Source organism: Ornithodoros turicata, chromosome 10, assembly GCF_037126465.1.
Source record: "Ornithodoros turicata isolate Travis chromosome 10, ASM3712646v1, whole genome shotgun sequence".
NCBI classification, from domain to species: domain Eukaryota; kingdom Metazoa; phylum Arthropoda; class Arachnida; order Ixodida; family Argasidae; genus Ornithodoros; species Ornithodoros turicata.
In genome coordinates, this window is record NC_088210.1 from 26,130,932 (window position 1) to 26,153,170 (window position 22,239).

The 22,239-nt window shown below is 41.8% G+C and overlaps 2 protein-coding genes and 4 long non-coding RNA genes across 8 annotated transcripts; 3 read left to right on the plus strand and 3 right to left on the minus strand.

The window, feature by feature from the left end:
• Window positions 1–50: 50 nt before the first annotated feature.
• LOC135370393 (uncharacterized) lies at window positions 51–363 on the minus strand. Its single transcript, XR_010415326.1, has 3 exons — window positions 335–363; window positions 198–253; window positions 51–130 (listed from the first exon to the last, which is right to left on the minus strand). It is a non-coding gene; the product is annotated as an uncharacterized LOC135370393 (long non-coding RNA).
• A 5,415-nt stretch (window positions 364–5,778) lies between these two features.
• Window positions 5,779–7,573, plus strand: LOC135370375 (uncharacterized). The gene is made up of 3 exons (XR_010415316.1): window positions 5,779–6,251; window positions 7,377–7,432; window positions 7,529–7,573. It is a non-coding gene; the product is annotated as an uncharacterized LOC135370375 (long non-coding RNA).
• Window positions 7,574–7,858: 285 nt separating this feature from the next.
• Window positions 7,859–8,187, plus strand: LOC135370320 (uncharacterized). Its single transcript, XR_010415294.1, has 3 exons — window positions 7,859–7,888; window positions 7,984–8,036; window positions 8,133–8,187. It is a non-coding gene; the product is annotated as an uncharacterized LOC135370320 (long non-coding RNA).
• A 1,718-nt stretch (window positions 8,188–9,905) lies between these two features.
• Window positions 9,906–10,168, plus strand: LOC135370392 (uncharacterized). Its single transcript, XR_010415325.1, has 2 exons — window positions 9,906–9,962; window positions 10,063–10,168. It is a non-coding gene; the product is annotated as an uncharacterized LOC135370392 (long non-coding RNA).
• A 1,768-nt stretch (window positions 10,169–11,936) lies between these two features.
• On the minus strand, window positions 11,937–15,988 carry LOC135371268 (uncharacterized). Of its 3 annotated transcripts, XM_064605360.1 has the most exons (23): window positions 15,934–15,988; window positions 15,776–15,847; window positions 15,616–15,673; window positions 15,456–15,511; window positions 15,296–15,351; window positions 15,137–15,194; window positions 14,818–14,873; window positions 14,658–14,737; window positions 14,499–14,557; window positions 14,339–14,394; window positions 14,179–14,234; window positions 14,019–14,074; window positions 13,859–13,951; window positions 13,701–13,757; window positions 13,542–13,599; window positions 13,382–13,474; window positions 13,222–13,295; window positions 13,063–13,120; window positions 12,903–12,982; window positions 12,744–12,802; window positions 12,445–12,528; window positions 12,289–12,343; window positions 11,937–12,094 (listed from the first exon to the last, which is right to left on the minus strand). In XM_064605360.1, exons 1-19 carry the CDS (start codon window positions 15,982–15,984, stop codon window positions 12,948–12,950), a joined length of 1,182 nt encoding a protein of 393 aa, XP_064461430.1. In that variant the 5' UTR covers window positions 15,985–15,988; the 3' UTR covers window positions 11,937–12,094; window positions 12,289–12,343; window positions 12,445–12,528; window positions 12,744–12,802; window positions 12,903–12,947. The 3 variants fall into 3 exon arrangements, with proteins under 3 accessions (XP_064461430.1, XP_064461432.1, XP_064461431.1); XM_064605362.1 differs by lacking the exons at window positions 14,339–14,394; window positions 14,499–14,557; window positions 14,658–14,737; window positions 14,818–14,873; window positions 15,296–15,351 and having other exon boundaries at window positions 14,179–14,271; XM_064605361.1 differs by lacking the exons at window positions 14,339–14,394; window positions 14,499–14,557; window positions 14,658–14,737; window positions 14,818–14,873; window positions 15,296–15,351 and having other exon boundaries at window positions 13,859–13,914; window positions 14,179–14,271; window positions 15,456–15,548.
• A 45-nt stretch (window positions 15,989–16,033) lies between these two features.
• On the minus strand, window positions 16,034–19,428 carry LOC135371270 (uncharacterized). The gene is made up of 13 exons (XM_064605363.1): window positions 19,285–19,428; window positions 19,125–19,180; window positions 18,965–19,057; window positions 18,169–18,260; window positions 18,009–18,082; window positions 17,850–17,904; window positions 17,692–17,748; window positions 17,533–17,590; window positions 17,373–17,428; window positions 17,213–17,268; window positions 17,054–17,111; window positions 16,254–16,309; window positions 16,034–16,149 (listed from the first exon to the last, which is right to left on the minus strand). Exons 1-13 carry the CDS (start codon window positions 19,370–19,372, stop codon window positions 16,034–16,036), a joined length of 915 nt encoding a protein of 304 aa, XP_064461433.1. The 5' UTR covers window positions 19,373–19,428.
• Window positions 19,429–22,239: the final 2,811 nt, after the last annotated feature.

The window sequence follows — 22,239 nt, forward strand, 5'->3', positions numbered from 1 at the left end:
TTATTTCACTGAACATGGAAAAGAAGGAAAGACTAACCTCTTGGTGTTTGCCGATGCCACATTTCGGTGGACGTTCTTCCTCTCCCATTCCATCTCCAGAGCAAAGAGCACCTTTTACTGTCCATGCATGCTTAGTTTCAGGACAACAGAAGCATTTTTACTATTTCACTGAACGTGGAAAAGAAGGAAAAACTAACCTCTTGGTGCTTGCTGAGGCCACATTTCGGTGGTCGTTCTTCCTCTCACATTCCATCTGCAGAATAAGGAGCACCTTTTACTGTCTATGCATGCTTAGTTTCAGGTCAACAGGAGCATTTATATTATTCCACTCAACATGGAAAAGAAGGAAAACCTTGGTGTTTGCTGAGGCCACATTTCGGTGGTTGTTCTTCCTCTTCCATTCCAACTGCAGAATAAAGAGCACCTTTTAATGTGCATGTATGCTTAGTTTCAGGTCAACAGAAGCATTTTTATCATTCCACTGAACATGGAAAAGAAGGAAAGACTTACCTCTTGGTGCTTGCTGAGGCCACATTTCTGTGGTCGTTCTTCCTCTTCCATTCCAACCGCAGAATATAAAGCACCTTGTAATCCGCATGTATGCTTAGTTTCAGGTCAACTGAAGTATTTATATTATTCCACTCAACACGGAAAAGAAGGAGACTTACCTCTTGGTGTTTGCTGAGGCCACATTTCGGTGGTCGTTCTTCCTCTTCCATTCCAACTGCAGAATAAAGAGCACGTTTTAATGTGCATGTATGCTTAGTTCCAGGTCAACAGAAGCACTTATATTATTCCACTCAACATGGAAAAGAAGGAAAGAGTTACCTCTTTGTGTTTGCTGATGCCACATTTCGGTGGTCGTTCTTCCTCTACCATTCCATCTGCTTAATAAAGAGCACATTTTACTGTACATGTGTACTTAGTGTCAGGCCAACAGAAGCATTTTTATTATTCTACTGAACATGGAAAAGAAGTAAAGACTAACTTCTTGGTGTTGGCCAGGGCCACATTTCAGTGGTCGTTCTTCCTTACCAATTCGATCTGCAGAATAAAGATCATGTTTCATTGAGTATGGGGGCTTAATTTCAGGTCAATAGAATCATTATTATTTCACTGAACATGGAAAAGTATATAAGGCTAACTCCAGAGTAAAGAGCACATCGGACTGAGTACTTCCTGTGTGCTGTCTTTCAGCTCATTAGGAGCATTTGTGCTATTTCACTGAAGATGGAAAAGAAGAATAAGACGAACCTCCTGGCGTTTGCCGAGGCCAATTTCGGCGTTCATTCTTCCTCACTCATTCCACCTGCAGAGAAAGAAACGACTACTTCCTCAGCATGTGGGCTTAATTTGAGTTCAATGGAGGCATTTTTATTATTTCACTGAACAGGGAAAATAACGAAAGACTAACACCAGAATCAAGAGCGCTTTTAAATAAGCGACTGTGCTTTGTTTCAGCTTAGAGTCAGCATTCTTATTATTCCACTGAATATGGAAAAGAAGAATAAGAGTAACTTCTTGGTGTTCGCTGAGGCCATTTTCGGCGTTCCTTCTTCTTCTCCCATTTCACCTGCAGACTAAGGGGCACCTTTTACTGAGTATGTGTGGGTAGTTTCAGTCAATAGTAACATTTTTATTGTTTCACTGAACATGAAAAAGAAGGTAAGACAAATTCAATAGGCTTGAGTCAATAGGCTAAAGTAATGAGCACCTTTTACTGAGCATATGTGGTTTGTTTCAGCTGAATAGGTAATTTTGATTATTCCACTGAACATGGAAAAGATGTATAAGACTACCTCCAGAACAATGAGCGCATTTTACTATGTGATGTGTGCTGTGTTTCAGCTCTTTAGGAACATCTAAACGTAGAGTCCGAGACAAAAGAAACGGGAAGAACAAGGAGACAAGCCGTTTTGAGTACAGTACAAGTCATCTGTGGCAAAGAGCACTTTCGTGTTTTTGCTAATAATGGAAGAAAAGGGAATGCTTGCCTCTTGGTGTTTTCTGAGGCCAAATCTGGAAGTGTTTCTTTGTCTCCAGTTGGAAAATAAAGAGCATCTGAGCACCAACACTCAGCATGCGCTTCTGAGCTAGTGAGCATGTGCACTCCATTACTCTCCATCTGAGCACTGTCGTGCTTTGGCTAATAATGAAAAAAATAAAATAAAAAAAGAATTACAGCTTGTCTCTTTGTGTTTTGTGATCTGAAGTTCGAAGGGTTTTCTTTCCGTCCAATTTCACGTGGGAAATAAACAGCACATTCTGGTGAGCATGTGTGCGTCATTACTATCCATTTGAGCACTTTTTGTTAATAATGGCAAGAAGTAAAGCACACCTTTCGGTGTTTTCTGAGGTCAAATCTCGAAGGTTTTCCTTTGTCGCCAATTGTACATGGAAAATAAAGATCAGTGTCTACTGAGCATGTGGACTTCCTTAGAGCTCAATCTCAGCACTTTTGTGCATTAACAAACAATGGAAGAAGGTAAAGCTTGCCTCTTGATGTTCCAGCTGGCCTCTGGTTCCAAATCTCGAAGGTTTTCTTTCTGTTTAATTTCACGTGGAAAATAAAGAGCACATTCTAAGTGAGCAGGTGTGCCTCATTACTTTCCATTTTAGCACTTTTGTTATTAATGGAAACAAGTTAAGCTTAGGTTTGGTGTTTTCTGACGTCAAATCTCGAAGGTTTTTCTTTGCCTCCAATTTCACCTTCAAAGTATGTGCGCTTCATTACTCTCCATCATAAAACTTTTGTGCTTTGACTAATAGTGGAAAAAAGTAAAGCTGTCTTGATGTTTTCTGGTGTGAAATTTCGAAGAATCACCTACAAAATAAAGGGCACCTTCTACTGAGCACGTATGCTTCATTACAGCTCCACCTGAGCACTTTTGTGTTTGGGCTAATAATGGAAAAAAGGTAAGGCATGCCTCCTTGTGTTTTCTGAAGCCGAATGTCAAAGGCCGCCAATTTCGCCAATTTCACCTTCAAAAAGAGATCCCCTCCCACTGAGCATGTATGTTTTGTCAGAGCTCTATCTCTGCATTTTTGTGTTTTGGCTAATAATGAAAAAAAAAGAAGGAAAGGCTTGCCTCTTCGTGTTTTCTGAAGCCAAATGTACAAGGCTTTACTCTGTCTCCAATTTCAGCTTCAAGAATAGACCCCCTCCTACTGAGCATGTATGCTTCATTACAGCTCCATCTGAGCGCTTTTGTGTTTTGACTAATCATGGAAAACAGGTAAAGCTTGCCTCTTCGAGTTCTAGCTAGACTCTGGTGGTGGCTTCAAACCTCGAAGATTTTCTTTCTGTCCAGTTTCACCTGGAAAATAAAGAGCACCCTCTACTGAGTATGTGTATTCCATTACTCCATGTGTATTTCATTCTGAACACTTTTGTGATTTTGTTAATAATGAAAAACAGGTAGAGCTTGCCTCTTGGTCTTTTCCAAGACCAAATCTCGAAGCTCTTTGTATCTATCCAATTTCACCTCGCAAACGAAGAGCGACAAGAAGGAACGCGGACGTCCACTAAAAGCCCTGGACAAGTCGAGTCCGACAAGGAATAGCTTAATGTTGCAACCGTCTGACCATGCCCCCTCGTTCTTGAGCCACATCAAAGTTTTTCGAGTCATGTTCCACATGGAAAGTTTGAATACAGCTCCACTTTACAATTTCCATCTTCCGACACAAGCGTTAAAACATTCTTCATGTTCAGCGCACTACTCTCGAGGGATGAAACGCAGACACAGACAGACAGATAGACATTCATACATAAAGAGCCTTCCTAGAGGTTTTTGAGGCAATGTTAATCTTACTGTTTTTCCCGTTGTCAACGGTCTTCGTTTGTTGACCGTGTGTTGTTCGTTTGTTGTTCGTGTGCGTTTATTGAAATGTAACCAACGGAACAACAGCTGCATATGCTGCCTCATCAAATGCACTTGCGCCACACGAGGCCTAGCCGCAACATGGGAGCATTTTTTTCTTCTTCCGAGTACATCCAATAACAGCCCCACTTTCATTTGGTTTACCTGCACAATGCTCAATAATTCAATTTGCGGAAGTCTTATCATCAACTGCAAGGAGCTCAAGAATGCGATTCAGATCTTCACTCTTTCCGTGCCTAAGCCTTTCTCGTATACTTCAGCCATTGCTTCGTGCAACCACTCGTTCTGATTTTGCAGCTCTTTCTGTCCGGCTCTAAGTACGTCAACCTTCTGCAGATGTATGCAACGAACGTTATCAGCTTCTTGCCTGTTTCTAGATTAGGATGTATCTTGAGAACGCCTTGCTTCCGGAGACGGTGATCACTCGTTTCGCCGGACACGCCACGCGCATTTGCACACACTTTGCAGCATTTTCACATTTCCAATAACGTACCCTTTCTGTGTCGAAAGAAAAGCTCGGCGTCCGATGCAGCGACACTTGCGCAGTTTAGATGAAATTTTTGACGCCATACCCTACCACAGCGCAGAAATTGTAGCCGCCTCGCACCGGGACTGCCGGAGCTTTGCTTTCAGACTTCTTGTTCCAGTGCGCCCCCTCGTGGCAAACAGTTTTTCCTTTTTGCGACTTATTTTATTTCATTATTTTGTTTACGCTAGCTCTTGTCACCGCTTGCAAAGCGCACTTGACAAAGTAATCTGGATATTTGCGCAATTGGTGTTGCTTGAATATGTCGTAATCAGCGCGCGCGCTCTTTAGGGAGGGACGAACAGACGCAACGATCCAAACGAGCACGCCTTTCAACTACCAAGTAAAATTTACGTCAGTGAAAGGCGGGCAACGTCACGACCTATCGCACGTGATTGGCCGACTTAACATGTTCCGTCTTCCTGGTTGGAAGGTGAGATCATCTTGCTGAGTGCGGCTCCCGTTTCACGCTGCCATTGGGCAGTGAATGATTGAAAAGTTGATTTAGAGGAAGAAGAAAAACCACAACTTCGAGTAGGTTGTGGAACGGTAGCGACTACGATTCCCGACATGGCGACAGCAGACGACAGTGACATTTGTGCCCCGGGGACATCAGAACCGCTGGCAGCTGCGTCGCTTTAGTGTGACGTTGTTGACTTATCGGTATGGGGTCCTCTGCGTGGGTTCGTAAAGCATTCATGCCACGAATTAGGGGTATTTACCGCACGTTCCGAGAAGGGGTAACACTGTTCTCGTCCGCAGCTAGCTCTAAAACGCACAGAAACAGGTTTCGACCTTCACATGCAACGATCTGATGTGTGTTGTATGTATGGTTCCGTGCATCTTGCTCTCCAGAAAACATCAGGTCGCAATATCCGCTCTGAAACTTTCCTGCGTCCCCTACGATGCATCTGAGGCTGCGTTCCAAAACTCACCCAGGTCGACCCCAGAGTAGGGAGTAGCTACTGTCCGCGTTCCAAAACCTATTCGATGACGTCACGATCCCCGTTCCAAAAAGCGGGTAGCCTACTCGAGAGTAGATAGGGAGTAGAGCGAGTCGACCTCGAGTAGGCTACCCGCTTTTGGAACGGGGGTCGTGACGTCAACGAGAAGGTTTTGGAACGCGGAGAGTAGCTACTCCCTACTCTCGGGTCGACCCGTACGAGTTCTGGAACGCAGCCCCGGTGACCAAATGTCACTGTCGTCTGCTGTCGCCATGTTCACAATCGTACTCGCGCCAGTTCCACAACCTACCCCGGGGTTACTACCATGGTCACGTGGTACAACTCTCTCACGTGACACTACTCTACTCTGGAGTTCGTTTTGGAACGCAGCCTTAATAACATTGCGTTTACATTTTTTTTTTTTTTTTCAAGATGGTGCCTCCGAGAGACTGCCGTGCGACCTGCTCCGAACCTATCCATGAAAGACAGCAGTACCTCATGTGTTCTGCGCGTCGTGAGTGTTCCGAATGTATCAGTGTCGGACAAGAATAATACAATGTTTTCATGAAATCTGGCACCTTGATCTACAAATGTACAGCATGTGTAAGGAGGCGTAGTAGGCTTACGCCGAAGCTGGGGAACAAGCGGGGAACGCCCATCAACATGGATGAAAAGTCAACCACGCCTGAAGTATTATCGCTTCCGGGAGCACGATGGTCAAAAGTGGACTCGTTAACTAATGAAGTTCATCGTCTAACAGGTGCAAATGACGAATTGTGGTCCGGTGTTTCTTGCTTCGAGCGCCTGATGGATTGTATACGCAGTGTGAGATATCTTAACCGCCTGGTGCTACGCAACCGACACCGTCAGACGTCGTCGCCTCTTGCAACGTGTATCAAGGTATCACGCGATTGCTGTTCTGTGTTTTATAAGATCCATAAAATAATCTACGTTCAAGTGCTGCGACAGTTAATGGTTATGCGCAGAGTAACAGCGGCTGTATTCCGTGTGAAAAAGGCGAGGTAATTAGCCACCCTGCAGTTACATATATTCTCTTCGATAGGACGTCTGCATGGCCCTACAACTCACCTGCAAAAACGACATCTAAGCTGCTCAACTAGCTTTTTTAAAATAACAAATGATACTAAACACGATAAAGATGAACACCATATAGACCAGGGAGTGCTACATGCGAAGGTCATTTACACATTTACGCAAAGGGTGATTACTTGCCTTATACAATAAACGTATACCCCCCCCCCCACACACACACACCCTACACAATTGTTTGATTAACCTAGACTGTAAGTCATAAGCGGAGCAGCTGATGTTGACTCTTCTGTAGACAAATGAACATGAACACTACAATACAATACAATAGAGTGTTTCCGGGAATATTTTTTCTTCAAAATACAATACGCCCTTTTCATTCTAGCTTTTATTCAGGAACATCGATATTACTCTGCACCTTACTAGCATTGCATCTCCCATGGTTTGTGAACGAAACTTCGTTATCGTCAGATATATACGACGACAAAATCAGAATATTGGTGTGCCACGACTACTACTTTATCTGGATGATGATGATGATAATAGTGTACAAAATTCAGCGATGCACGATCCGAATCGTGGGTGGGTGGGGGGGGGATTTATTGTCAGAAAAAATAAAAATAAAAAATAAAAGGGGAAGGTCAGCCATGCAGTATGCTGGATTGCTATTCCTTAAAGAAAAAACGGGGAGGGTGGGAATCGGGGAGATTGTATTATGCTCATGCTGAATCTTGTGCTTGTAGTTAAGGGCACTGTACTTTATTTAAGGAAACATTGTGACTGCTTCAGAAGAAGTTAGTAATGCCTACGCTCGTCATTTTTCATCTACATTGGGTGTATATCTACTCCCAATTATTACTTATTTCATCGACATAAACAAATTGTTTATCAACATTTTCAAAAAGAAATAAAAGTGCTTAGACTGAGCTACAATCATGCACATATACTCAGTAGAAGGTGCTCTTTACTTTGCAGGTGGAATTGCAGGGGAAGAAGAACCCTTGAAGTTTGGCCTCAGAAAACAGCAAGAGGTTAGTCTTACCTGTTATTTCCAATTTCAGGAAGAAATAAAAGTACTCAGAATGAACTTTCCTTCAGCTGAGTAGAAGGTGCTCTTTATTTTGCAGATGGAATTGCACGCGAAGAACCCTTGAAATTTGGCCTCATAAAACAACAATAGGTTAGTCTTACCTGTTTTTTTCCATTTTCAGCAAAAAAGTAAAAGTGCTCAGATTGACCTTTCTTTCAACTCAGTAGAAGGTGCTCTTTATTTTAGATTTGGAATTGCAGGGGAAGAAGAACCCTTGAAACTTGGCCTCATAAAACAACAATAGGTTAGTCTTACCTGTTTTTTCCATTTTCAGCAACAAGTAAAAGTGTTCAGAATGAACTTTCCTTCAACTCAGGAGAAGGTGTTCTTAATTTTGGAGGTGGAATTGCACGGGAAGAAGAACCCTTGAAATTTGGCCTAAGAAATCAGCAAGAGGGTAGTCTTACCTGTTTTTTCCATTCTCAGCAAAAAATAAAAGTGCTCAGAAAGAACTTTCCTTCAGCTCAGTAGAAGGTGCTCTTTATTTTGCAGGTAGAATTGCAGGAGAAGAACCCTTAAAATTTGGCCTCAGAAAACAACAATAGGTTAGTCTTACCTGTTTTTTCAATTTTCATCAAAAAGTGTAAGTGCTCAGAATGAACTTTCCTTCAACTAAGTAGAAGGTACTCTTTATTTTGCAGGTGGAATTGCAGGAGAAGAACCATTGAAATTTGGTCTCATAAAAGAACAATAGGTTAGTCTTACCTGTTTTTCCCATTTTCAGAAAAAAGAAAGTGCTCAGAATGAACTTTACTTCAACTTAGTAGAAGGTGCTCTTTATTTTGGAGGTGGAATTGCAGGGGAAGAAGAACCCTTGAAATTTGGCCTCAGCAATCAGCAAGAAGGTAGTCTTACCTGTTTTTTCCATTCTCAGCAAAAAATAAAAGTGCTCAGGATGAACTTTCCTTCAGCTCAGTAGAAGGTGCTCTTTATTTTGCAGGTGGCATTGCAGGGGAAGAACCCTTGAAATTTTGCCTCATAAAACAACAATAGGTTAGTTTTACTTGTTTTTTCTATTTTCAGAAAAAAGTAAAAGTGCTAAGAATGAGCTTTCCTTCGGCTGAATAGAAGGTGCTCTTTATTTTGGAAGTGGAATTGCAAGGGAAGAAGAACCCTTGAAATTTGGCCGCATAAAACAATAGGTTAGTCTTACGATGTTTTTTTCCATTTTCAGAAATAAAGTAAAAGTGCTCAGACTAAACTTTCGTTCAACTCAGTAGAAGGTGCTCTTTATTTTGCAGGTGGAATTGCAGGAGAAGAACCCTTGAAATTTGGCCTCCTAAAACAACAGTAGGTTAGTCTTACCTGCTTTTTTTTTTCATTTTCAGAAAAAAGTAAAAGTGCTCAGAATGACCGTTCCTTCGACTGAGTAGAAGGTGCTCTTTATTTTGGACGTGGAATTGCAGGGGAAGAAGAACCCTTGAAATTTGGCCTATGAGGCCAAATTTCAAGGGTTCTTCTACGAGGGTATTACAAGGGTTCTTCTAAACAACGATAGGTTAGTCTTACCTGTTTTTTCAATTCTCAGCAAAAAATAAAAGTGCTCAGAATGAACTTTCCTTCAGCTCTGTAGAAGGTGCTATTTATTTTGCAGGTGGAATTGCAGGGGAAGAACCCTTGAAATTTGGCCTCATAAAACAAAAATAGCTTAATCTTACCTGTTTTTTTTCATTTTCAGCAAAAACTAAAAATGCTCTGAATGAACTTTCCTTCAACTGAGTAGAAGGTGCTCTTGATTTTGCAGGTGGAATTGCTGGGGAAGAATAACCCTTGGAATTTGGCGTCAGAAAACAGCAAGAGCTCAGTCTTACCTGTTTTTTTTTTTTTCATTTTCAGCAAAAAATAAAAGTGCTCAAAATGAACTTCCCTTCAACTCAGTAGAAGATGCTCTTTATTTTGCAGGTAGAATTGTAGGAGAAGAACCCTTGAAATTTGGCCTCAGAAAACAAAAAGACGTCCGTATTACCTTTCTTTCCCATTTTCAGCAAAAAATACGAGTGCTCAGAATGAACTTTCCTTCAACTGAATAGAAGGTGCTCTTTATTTTGCAGGTGGAATTCCAGGGGAAGAAGAACCCTTGAAATTTGGCCTCATAAACCAGCAAGAGGTCAGTCTTACCTGTTTTTTCCATTCTCAGCAAAAAATAAAAGTGCTCAGAAGGAACTTTCCTTCAACTCAGTAGAATGTGCTCTTTATTTCGCAGGTGGAATTGCAGGGAAAGAACCACCCTTGAAATTTGGCCTCATAAATCAGCAAGAGGTCAGCCTTACCTGTTTTTTTTCATTTTCAGCAAAAACTAAAAGTGCTCAGAATGAACTTTCATGCAACTGGGTAGAAGGTGCTGTTAGGTGCTGGGTAGAAGAATAAGCTGTATTTATGCACATATCTCACGAGAAGGTGCTCTATGTTTTGCTGGTGGAGATGCAAGGGTAGAAGAACCTAGGAAATTTAGCCTTCAAAACCCCCAAGGCGTTAGTCTTACCTTTTTTCATTTACAGCAAGAAATATAAGTGCTCACAATGAGCTGGAATTATACGCATAACCCAGTAAAAGGTGCTCTTTATTTTCCAGATGAAGTTGCAGAGGTAGAAGAATCACGAAAATTTGCCCTTCAAGAACCGCAAGGGTCTTACCTTTTTTCTTCATTTTCAGCAGAAAATAAAAGTGCTCAGAAGAGGGTCCTCTTTATTTTGCAGGCGGAGTTGCAGAGGTAGAAGAACCATGGAAATTTGGCCGTCGAAAACCTTAGTGGGTTAGTCATACCTTTTTTTATTATCAGCAAAAAATACTAATGTTCAGAATTAGCTTCAATTATGCACATGTTCTCAGTAGAAGGTGCTTTTGAATTTGAAAAGCGATAAAGCCCCACTGCAGGGGACACGAAAGGACGACACACACACGAAGCACTGACTGACAATTGTATACTGGTGACTATGGCGACAACTGAATGTACCACCAAACAGCTCGGTCTTTATCCCTTTCTAAGCTCTTCAATTTGCAAGTGGAAGTGAACGGAGAGAAGTACCTTATGGGTGCACGGGGTGGAACTACAGGTCTGTGCAATAAAAGAGTTCGAGGGAGTTATGCTTTCACGCTTTTGCTTGTCGCTTTTTGTTCCCCTTTGATTCTGTTGGTTAAAGCCTCAATTGTCCAGCCGCGTGTCTGTGTATGGGTAGGAGTCCGTGAATAAATCAGTGGGTTGACACTTCGCAGTTGTGTTGCTTGTCTGTCGTCCGGTCCCTGGCTGCTTGTGCTTCGCAATTTGTATCACATTTCAGCACTGATGAATGACTCTGGAAATCCGGGCTCACAAAACACCAAAAAACCAACGTGGTCTGTATTTTGCAGGTGGAATGGCGCAGGAAGACGTATATTCGGAAACAGGCGTCCGGAACTTCAACTCTCTTTTCATTCAAATTTGTCCGTCCCGGTCTCTAATATGAATTGGTACCAAGTCCCATGATCCATCCATGTTATTCTGTTTAGTTCAAAAAATAAAAAAATAACGCCGTGAGAGTGAAGAAAACTTGCATAATTAAGAATGCTGGAAAGGTGAGTGGCTGTTGCCAAGAAGGCGCAAAAAAAATGTTCTTGAAAAGTGCGCCCCGTAAACAAAACGAGTAGGGTGAGAAGGACAGCGCCATCTCCCCCCCCCCGATATGACGTTCTAGATTTCCCCTGTAGTGAAACTCTGGTCAAAATCTATCGAGGGAAATAGACTCGTCCTGAAGGGAGGTAAAGGACTCCCCTCCCATGGCCGAGTTCATTGATAGGCTCAGTAGAATAGGCACAACTAGCACTCCTTTCGCTCAAATCGGGCATTTTTTATGCAAAACAGATAGCGCCCCTAGCGGGAACGTCCGGAACTAATTCAAGGCCACGTTAGAGGTCAAACAAGGTTAAACAAGGTCAAACAAGGTCAATCAAGGTCAAACAGCAAAATTAATTTTTGGCCATTTTCGACAAAATTTGCAAAGTTTTCAAGGCCGTTCTAGAGGTCAAATAGCGGTCAAATAGAGGTCGTTCAAGGTCAATCAAGGTGACTTCTAGGGAATGGACTCGTCCGGGGAGGGAAAGGACACCCCTCGGGCGAGTTCATTAATGGACTCGTCGAAGGGGAGTCCTTTCCCTCCCCGGACGAGTCCACTAATGGACTCGCCCAATGGGTGTACCTCCTGCTGGAAGAGTCCATTTTTCTGAAATTGCTTTGTAGGAATTTGTGCAGCATTTTCGTGAGGCGCTGCAGTTTCGTATGAGTAGATGTTACGCAATCTTACGGGGGTCCAGGTGTTTGGAAAGTCTAGTTTCAGATTCTACAACTAGCACTGCTTAATATTAGACTCTAAGCTAGGTTAGACTCTCACCTTTCGTCGTTTACCAGTCGTGTACTCTGCACTTTTCCCTCAGGACTCTATATGACCTCGATCAAGTTATTGAACATTGAATCAAAGTGAGACGAAGTTTAATCACATAAATGCCACTGAATATCAATTACAACCGAATTGACGCTTGACATTAGGTTTTGGAGTCTTCCGCAGCCAAATTTGGAAGACCCACCGTGTATACAAACTTTTCGGCGGTCGTTCTTCTTGTCCCATTCTACCTGCAGAATAAAGAGCCGATTATGTGTGCTCAATAGCATCATTTTTATTATTTCACTGAACATGAAAAGGAAGGTAAGATTAAACACCACAATAAAGAGCACATTTTACTAAGTACGTGATGTGTGCTGTGCTTCAGCTCAATAGGAGCATTTGTACTATTTCACTGAACATGGAAAGGAAGTATAAGACTAACCTCCTGGTGTTTGCTGTGGACAATTTCGGCGTTCTTTCTTCCTCGCCCATTCCACCTACAGAAAAAAGACCAGCGTTTGCTCAGCATGTGTGCTTAGTTTGAGGTAAATAGAAACATCATTATTTCACTGAACATGGATAAGAAGGCAAGACTAACTCGAGAATAAAGAAGAGGAACAGTCTCCCAGAAGAAGAACACTCTCGAAATATCGGCGGCTTCTGTCCTGAGGCAACTCCCTTCCTTCCTCGAGAATAAAGAGAGCCTTTAACCTGTGTGAAAGGCTAAAGAGAGCCTGCATCTGTGCTTAGTTTTAAGCTTAGTAGCATGTTTATTGTTCCACTGAACACGAAAAAGAAAGTAAGTCTAACCTCCTGGTGTTCGAGGAGGCTTCGAGCTTCGAGGAGGAGGAGGATTTTTACTATTACACTGAACATTGAAAAGAAGGAAAGACTTACCTCTTTGTGATTGCTCAGGCCACATTTCGGTGGTCGTCCTTCCTCTCCCATTCAGTCTGCTGAATAAAGAACACCTTTTACTGCCATGTGTACTTAGTTTCAGGTCAACAGAAGCATTTTTATTATTCCACTGAGCATGGAAAAGAAGGAAAGACTTACCTCATGGTGTTTGCTGAGGCCACATTTCGGTGGTCGTTCTTCCTCTCACATTCCATCAGCTGAATAAGGAGCACCTTTTACTGTGCATGTGTGGTTAGTTTCAGGTGAACAGAAGCATTTTAATTATCCCACTGAACATGGAAAAGAAGGAAAGACTCACTTCTTGGTGTTTGCTGAGGCCACATTTCTGTGGTCTTCTTCCTCTCCCATTTCATCTGCTGAATAAAGAGCACCTTTTACTGTGCATGTATGCTTAGTTTCAGGTCAACAGAAATTTTTTGGTTATTCCACTAAACATTGAAACGAAGGAAAGACTTACCTCCTGGTGTTTGCTGAGGCCACATTTCGGTGGTTGTTCTTCCACTTCCATTCCAACTGCAGAATAAAGAGCACCTTTTACTGTTAATGTGTGGTTAGTTTCAGGTCAACAGAAGCATTTTTATTATTTCACTGAACATGGGAAAGAAGGAAAGACTTACCTCTTGGTGCTTGCTGAGGCCACATTTCGGTGGTCGTTCTTCCTCTTCCATTCCATCTGCAGAATAAAGAGCACCTTCTGCTGTCCATGTATGCTTAGTTTCAGGTCAACAGAAGCATTTATATTATTCCACTCAACATGGAAAAGAAGGAAAGACTCACTTCTTGGTGTTTGCTGAGGCCACATTTCTGTGGTCTTCTTCCTCTCCCATTCCATCTGCTGAATAAAGAGCACCTTTTACTGTGCATGTATGCTTAGTTTCAGGTCAACAGAATTTTTTTTGTTATTCCACTAAACATTGAAACGAAGGAAAGACTTACCTCTGTGTTTGCTGAGGCCACATTTCGGAGGTCGTTTTTCCTCTCACATTCCATCTGCTGAATAAAGAGCACCTTTTACTGTGCATGTGTGGTTAGTTTCAGGTCAACAGAAGCATTTATATTATTCCACTCAACATGGAAAAGAAGGAAAGACTTACCTCCTGGTGTTTGCTGAGGCCACATTTCGGTGGTCGTTCTTCCTCTTCCATTCCATCTGCAGAATTAAGAGCACCTTCTACTGTCCATGTATGCTTAGTTTCAGGTCAACAGAAGCATTTATATTATTCCACTGAACATGGAAAAGACGGAAAGACTTACCTCCTGGTGTTTGCTGAGGCCACATTTCGGTGGTCGTTCTTCCTCTTCCATTCCAACTGCAGAATAAAGAGCCCCTTTTACTGTTAATGTGTGGTTAGTTTCAGGTCAACAGAAGCATTTTTATTATTCCACTGAACATGGGAAAGAAGGAAAGACTTACCTCTTGGTGCTTGCTGAGGCCACATTTCGGTGGTCGTTCTTCCTCTTCCATTCCATCTGCAGAATAAAGAGCACCTTCTGCTGTCCATGTATGCTTAGTTTCAGGTCAACAGAAGCATTTATATTATTCCACTCAACATGGAAAAGAAGGCAAGACTTACCTCCTGGTGTTTGCTGAGGTCACATTTCGGTGGTGGTTCTTCCTCTTCCATTCCAACTGCAGAATAAAGAGCACCTTTTAATGTGCATGTATGCTTAGTTTCAGGTCAACAGAAGCATTTATATTATTCCACTCAACATGGAAAAGAAGGAAAGACATACCTCATGGTGTTTGCTGAGGCCACATTTCGGTGGTCGATCTTCCTCTTCCATTCCATCTGCTGGATAAAGAGCACCTTTTACTGCCATGTGTACTTAGTTTCAGGTCAACAGAAGCATTGTTATTATTCCACTGAACATGGAAAAAAAGGAAAGACTTACCTCTTGGTGTTTGCCGAGGCCACATTTCGGTGGTCGTTCTTCCTCTCACATTCCATCTGCTGAATAAAGAGCACCTTTTGCTGTGCATGTGTAGTGAGTTTCAGGTCAACAGAAGCATTTTTATTATTCCACTGAACATGGAAAAGAAGGAAAGACTTACCTCATGGTGTTTGCTGAGGCCACATTTCGGTGGTCGTTCTTCCTCTTCCATTCCATCTGCTGGATAAAGAGCACCTTTTACTGCTATGTGTACTTAGTTTCAGGTCAACAGAAGCATTTTTATTATTCCACTGAACATGGAAAAGAAGGAAAGACTTACCTCATGGTGTTTGCTGAGGCCACATTTCGGTGGTCGTTCTTCCTCTCACATTCCATCAGCTGAATAAGGAGCACCTTTTACTGTGCATGTGTGGTTAGTTTCAGGTCAACAGAAGCATTTTTATTATCCCACTGAACATGGAAAAGAAGGAAAGACTCACTTCTTGGTGTTTGCTGAGGCCACATTTCTGTGGTCTTCTTCCTCTCCCATTCCATCTGCTGAATAAAGAGCACCTTCTACTGTCCACGTATGCTTAGTTTCAGGTCAACAGAAGCATTTATATTATTCCACTGAACATGAAAAAGAAGGAAAGACTTACCTCCTGGTGTTTGCTGAGGCCACATTTCGGTGGTCGTTCTTCCTCTTCCATTCCAACTGCAGAATAAAGAGCACCTTTTACTGTTAATGTGTGGTTAGTTTCAGGTCAACAGAAGCATTTTTATTATTCCACTGAACATGGGAAAGAAGGAAAGACTTACCGCTTGGTGCTTGCTGAGGCCACATTTCGGTGGTCGTTCTTCCTCTTCCATTCCATCTGCAGAATAAAGAGCACCTTCTGCTGTCCATGTATGCTTAGTTTCAGGTCAAGAGAAGCATTTATATTATTCCACTCAACATGGAAAAGAAGGAAAGACTCACTTCTTGGTGTTTGCTGAGGCCACATTTCTGTGGTCTTCTTCCTCTCCCATTCCATCTGCTGAATAAAGAGCACCTTTTACTGTGCATGTATGCTTAGTTTCAGGTCAACAGAATTTTTTTTTGTTATTCCACTAAACATTGAAACGAAGGAAAGACTTACCTCTGTGTTTGCTGAGGCCACATTTCGGAGGTCGTTTTTCCTCTCACATTCCATCTGCTGAATAAAGAGCACCTTTTACTGTGCATGTGTGGTTAGTTTCAGGTCAACAGAAGCATTTATATTATTCCACTCAACATGGAAAAGAAGGAAAGACTTACCTCCTGGTGTTTGCTGAGGCCACATTTCGGTGGTCGTTCTTCCACTTCCATTCCAACTGCAGAATAAAGAGCACCTTTTACTGTTAATGTGTGGTTAGTTTCACATCAACAGAAGCATTTTTATTATTCCACTGAACATGGGAAAGAAGGAAAGACTTAAGTCTTGATGCTTGCTGAGGCCACATTTCGGTGGTCGTTCTTCCTCTTCCATTCCATCTGCAGAATTAAGAGCACCTTCTACTGTCCATGTATGCTTAGTTTCAAGTCAACAGAAGCATTTATATTATTCCACTGAACATGGAAAAGAAGGAAAGACTTACCTCCTGGTGTTTGCTGAGGCCACATTTCGGTGGTCGTTCTTCCTCTTCCATTCCAACTGCAGAATAAAGAGCACCTTTTACTGTTAATGTGTGGTTAGTTTCAGGTCAACAGAAGCATTTATATTATTCCACTCAACATGGAAAAGAAGGCAAGACTTACCTCCTGGTGTTTGCTGAGGTCACATTTCGGTGATGGTTCTTCCTCTTCCATTCCAACTGCCGAATAAAGAGCACCTTTTAATGTGCATGTATGCTTAGTTTCAGGTCAACAGAAGCATTTATATTATTCCACTCAACATGGAAAAGAAGGAAAGACTTACCTCATGGTGTTTGCTGAGGCCACATTTCGGTGGTCGATCTTCCTCTTCCATTCCATCTGCTGGATAAAGAGCACCTTTTACTGCCATGTGTACTTAGTTTCAGGTCAACAGAAGCATTGTTATTATTCCACTGAACATGGAAAAAAAGGAAAGACTTACCTCTTGGTGTTTGCCGAGGCCACATTTCGGTGGTCGTTCTTCCTCTCACATTCCATCTGCTGAATAAAGAGCACCTCTTGCTGTGCATGTGTGGTTAAGTTTCAGATCAACAGAAGCATTTTTATTATTCCACTGAACATGGAAAAGAAGGAAAGACTTACCTCATGGTGTTTGCTGAGGCCACATTTCGGTGGTCGTTCTTCCTCTCACATTCCATCAGCTGAATAAGGAGCACCTTTTACTGTGCATGTGTGGTTAGTTTCAGGTCAACAGAAGCATTTCAATTATCCCACTGAACATGGAAAAGAAGGAAAGACTCACTTCTTGGTGTTTGCTGAGGCCACATTTCTGTGGTCTTCTTCCTCTCCCATTCCATCTGCTGAATAAAGAGCAACTTTTACTGTGCATGTATGCTTAGTTTCAGGTCAACAGAAGCATTTTTATTATTCCACTGAACATGGGAAAGAAGGAAAGACTTACCTCTTAGTGCTTGCTGAGGCCACATTTCGGTGGTCGTTCTTCCTCTTCCATTCCATCTGCAGAATTAAGAGCACCTTCTACTGTCCATGTATGCTTAGTTTCAGGTCAACAGAAGCATTTATATTATTCCACTGAACATGGAAAAGAAGGAAAGACTTACCTCCTGGTGTTTGCTGAGGCCACATTTCGGTGGTCGTTCTTCCTCTTCCATTCCAACTGCAGAATAAAGAGCACGTTCTGCTGTCCATGTATGCTTAGTTTCAGGTCAACAGAAGCATTTATATTATTCCACTCAACATGGAAAAGAAGGAAAGACTCACTTCTTGGTGTTTGCTGAGGCCACATTTCTGTGGTCTTCTTCCTCTCCCATTCCATCTGCTGAATAAAGAACACCTTTTACTGTGCATGTATGCTTAGTTTCAGGTCAACAGAATTTTTTTTGTTATTCCACTAAACATTGAATCGAAGGAAAGACTTACCTCTGTGTTTGCTGAGGCCACATTTCGGAGGTCGTTGTTCCTCTCACATTCCATCTGCTGAATAAAGAGCACCTTTTACTGTGCATGTGTGGTTAGTTTCAGGTCAACAGAAGCATTTATATTATTCCACTGAACATGGGAAAGAAGGAAAGACTTACCTCTTGGTGCGTGCTGAGGCCACATTTCTGTGGTCTTCTTCCTCTCCCATTTCATCTGTCGAATAAAGAGTACCTTTTACTGTGCATGTATGCTTAGTTTCAGGTCAACAGAAATTTTTTTGTTATTCCACTAAACATGGAAAAGAAGGAAAGACTTACCTCCTGGTGTTTGCTGAGGCCACATTTCGGTGGTCGTTCTTCCTCTTCCATTCCAACTGCAGAATAAAGAGCACCTTTTACTGTTAATGTGTGGTTAGTTTCAGGTAAACAGAAGCATTTTTATTATTCCACTGAACATGGGAAAGAAGGAAAGACTTACCTCTTGGTGCGTGCTGAGGCCACATTTCTGTGGTCTTCTTCCTCTCCCATTTCATCTGCCGAATAAAGAGCACCTTCTGCTGTCCATGTATGCTTAGTTTCAGGTAAACAGAAGCATTTATATTATTCCACTCAACATGGAAAAGAAGGAAAGACTCACTTCTTGGTGTTTGCTGAGGCCACATTTCTGTGGTCTTCTTCCTCTCCCATTCCATCTGCTGAATAAAGAGCACCTTTTACTGTGCATGTATGCTTAGTTTCAGGTCAACAGAATTTTTTTTGTTATTCCACTAAACATTGAAACGAAGGAAAGACTTACCTCTGTGTTTGCTGAGGCCACATTTCGGAGGTTGTTGTTCCTCTCACATTCCATCTGCTGAATAAAGAGCACCTTTTACTGTGCATGTGTGGTTAGTTTCAGGTCAACAGAAGCATTTATATTATTCCACTCAACATGGAAAAGAAGGAAAGACTTACCTCCTGGTGTTTGCTGAGGCCACATTTCGGTGGTCGTTCTTCCACTTTCATTCCAACTGCAGAATAAAGAGCACCTTTTACTGTTAATGTGTGGTTAGTTTCAGGTCAACAGAAGCATTTTTATTATTCCACTGAACATGGGAAAGAAGGAAAGACTTAAGTCTTGTTGCTTGCTGAGGCCACATTTCGGTGGTCGTTCTTCCTCTCCCATTTCATCTGCTGAATAAAGAGCACCTTTTACTGTGCATGTATGCTTAGTTTCAGGTTAACAGAAGCATTTTTATTATTCCACTGAACATGGGAAAGAAGGAAAGACTTACCTCTTGGTGCTTGCTGAGGCCACATTTCGGTGGTCGTTCTTCCTCTTCCATTTCATCTGCAGAATAAAGAGCACCTTCTGCTGTCCATGTATGCTTAGTTTCAGGTCAACAGAAGCATTTATATTATTCCACTCAACATGGAAAAGAAGGCAAGACTTACCTCCTGGTGTTTGCTGAGGTCACATTTCGGTGGTGGTTCTTCCTCTTCCATTCCAACTGCAGAATAAAGAGCACCTTTTAATGTGCATGTATGCTTAGTTCCAGGTCAACAGAAGCACTTATATTATTCCACTCAACATGGAAAAGAAGGAAAGAGTTACCTATTTGTGTTTGCTGAGGCCACATTTCGGTGGTCGTTCTTTCTCTACCATTCCATCTGCTTAATAAAGAGCACTTTTTACTGTACATGTGTACTTAGTGTCAGGCCAACAGAAGTATTTTTATTATTCTACTGAACATGGAAAAGAAGGAAAGACTAACTTCTTGGTGTTGGCCAGGGCCACATTTCAGTGGTCGTTCTTCCTTACCAATTCCATCTGCAGAATAAAGTGCATGTTTGATTGAGTATGGGGCTTAATTGCAGGTCAATGGAATCATTATTATTTCACTGAACATGGAAAAGTAGGTAAGGCTAACTCCAGAGTAAAGAGCACATCTGATGAAGTACTTCCTGTGTGCTGTCTTTCAGCTCATTAGGAGCATTTGTACTATTTCACTGAAGATGGAAAAGAAGAATAAGACGAACCTCCTGGCGTTTGCCGAGGTCAATTTCGGCGTTCATTCTTCCTCACTCATTTCACCTGCAGAGAAAGAAACGACTACTTCCTCAGCATGTGTGCTTAGTTTGAGTTCAATGGAAGCATTTTTATTATTTCACTGAACAGGGAAAATAAGGAAAGACTAACTCCAGAATCAAGAGCGCCTTTAAATAAGCGTCTGTGCTTTGTTTCAGCTTAGAATCAGCATTTTTATTATTCCACTGAATATGGAAAAGAAGAATAAGAGTAACTTCTTGGTGTTCGCTGAGGCCATTTTCGGCGTTCCTTTTCATTCCCATTTCACCTGCAGACTAAGGGGCACCTTTTACTGAGTATGTGTGGGTAGTTTCAGTCAATAGTAGCATTTTTATCGTTTCACTGAACATGAAAAAGAAGGTAAGACAAATTCAATAGGCTTGAGTCAATAGGCTAGAGTAAAGAGCACCTTTTACTGAGCATATGTGGTTAGTTTCAGCTCAATAGGTAATTTTGATTATTCCACTGAACATGGAAAAGATGTATAAGACTACCTCCAGAACAATGAGCGCATCTTACTATGTGATGTGTGCTGTGTTTCAGCTCTTTAGGAACATCTAAACGTAGAGTCCGAGACAAAGAAACGGGAAGGACAAGGAGACAAGTCGTTGTGAGTACAGTACAAGTCATCTGTGGCAAAGAGCACTTTTGTGCTTTTACTAATAATGGATAAACGGGAATGCTTGCCTCTTGGTGTTTTCTGAAGCCAAATCTGGAAGTATTTCTTGGTCTTCGATGTCTGCACTTCCACTGAGCATGTGTGCTCCATTACTCTCCATCTGAGCCCTGTTGTGCTTTGGCTAATAATGAAAAAATAAATAAAGAGCATGTGAGCACTTCTACTGAGCATATGTGCTGCATTAATCTCCATGTGAGCACTGTTGTGCTTTGGCTAATAATGAAAAAAAAATACAGCTTGCCACTTGGTGTTCTGTGATCTGAAGGTCGAAGGGTTTTCTTTCTGTCCAATTTCACGTTGGAAAGAAAGAGCACATTCTAGTGAGCATGTGCGAGTCATTATTTTTCATTTGAGCACTTTTGTGTTTTTGTTAATAATGGAGAAAACGGAAAGCTTGCCTCTTGGTGTTTTCTGAGGCCAAATTTCGAAGGTTTTCTTTTGTCTCCAATTTTACATGAAAAATAAAGAACAGCTTCTACTGAGCATGTGGACTTCCTTAGAGCTGCATCTGAGCACTTTTGTGCTTGGATACAACACAAACACAACACACTTGGATACTTGGGACAAATAATGGAAGAAGGTAAAGCTTGCCTCTTGGTGTTCCAGCTGGCCTCTGGTTCCAAATATCCGAAGGTTTTCTTTCTGTCAAATTTCACGTAAAAAATAAAAAAGAGCACAGTTTATTGAGCATGTGTGCGTCATTACTTTGCATTTGAGCATTTTTTGTTTTTGTTAAAATAATGACAAAAAGTAAAGCTAGCCTTTTGGTGACTAATAATGAAAAAAATGTAAAGCTTGCCTCTTCGCGTTTTCTGAAGCTAAATGTCCTGGGCTGCACTCGGTCTCCAATTTTAGCTACAAAAAGAAAAGCACCTTCTACTGAGCATGTATGCTTCGAGCCCTGTCTGAGCACTTTTGTGTTTGGCTAATAACAAAAAGAGGTAAAGCTTGCCTCACCGTATTTTCTGAAGGCAAATGTCCAAGGCTTTACTCTGTCTCCCATTTCACCTTCAAAAAGAGACCACCTCCTACTGAGCATGTATGCTTCATTACAGCTCCATCCGAGCGCTTTTGTGTTTTGACTAGTCATGAAAAAAAGGTAAAGCTTGCCTCTTGGAGTTCTAGCTGACCTCTTGTGGTGGTTTCAAATCTCGAAGATTTTCTTTCTGTCCAGTTTCACCTGGAGAATAAAGAGCACCTTCTACTGAGCATGTGTGTTTGATTACTCTCCTTCTGAACGCTTTTGTGATTTTGTTAATAATGAAAAACAGGTAAAGCTTGCCTCTTGGTGTTTTCCGAGACCAAATCTCGAAGCTCTTTGTATGTATCCAATTTCACCTGGCAAATGAAGAGCATGTTCTACTAAGTAAAGCTTTACAATGCAGCTACGTTTTTTTTTTTTTTTTGAAGTATATGTAAGGAGGAACAAGGCTCTGCCATGTCGCGCCTCTTGAGAGCGTGAAAAGAGGGAAATTGCAATGAAAGAAAGGAAAAAGAACGGGTTGTCGACGCGTAACAAGAGAAATTTGTCAACAAAGACAACGAAAGCGTACTGCTCGCTAGATGAGGGACGTTAAACTATACTGCAACAAGGACATAACGCCACTTCAGCATTACATTTCCTCAGTGGTATTTGGCTCACAGAAAAAAGAAAAAAGAAATAAGAAATTTATTTTTCGTTACACGACGAATTCTGCTACTTCCACAATTAACCCCTCAATGACCCTCATCGACTCCTTATTCGACTATCCATCTCATCGCACTTGCTAGGCAGACTTCAAGCGTTAATGCCTCGTGAGGAA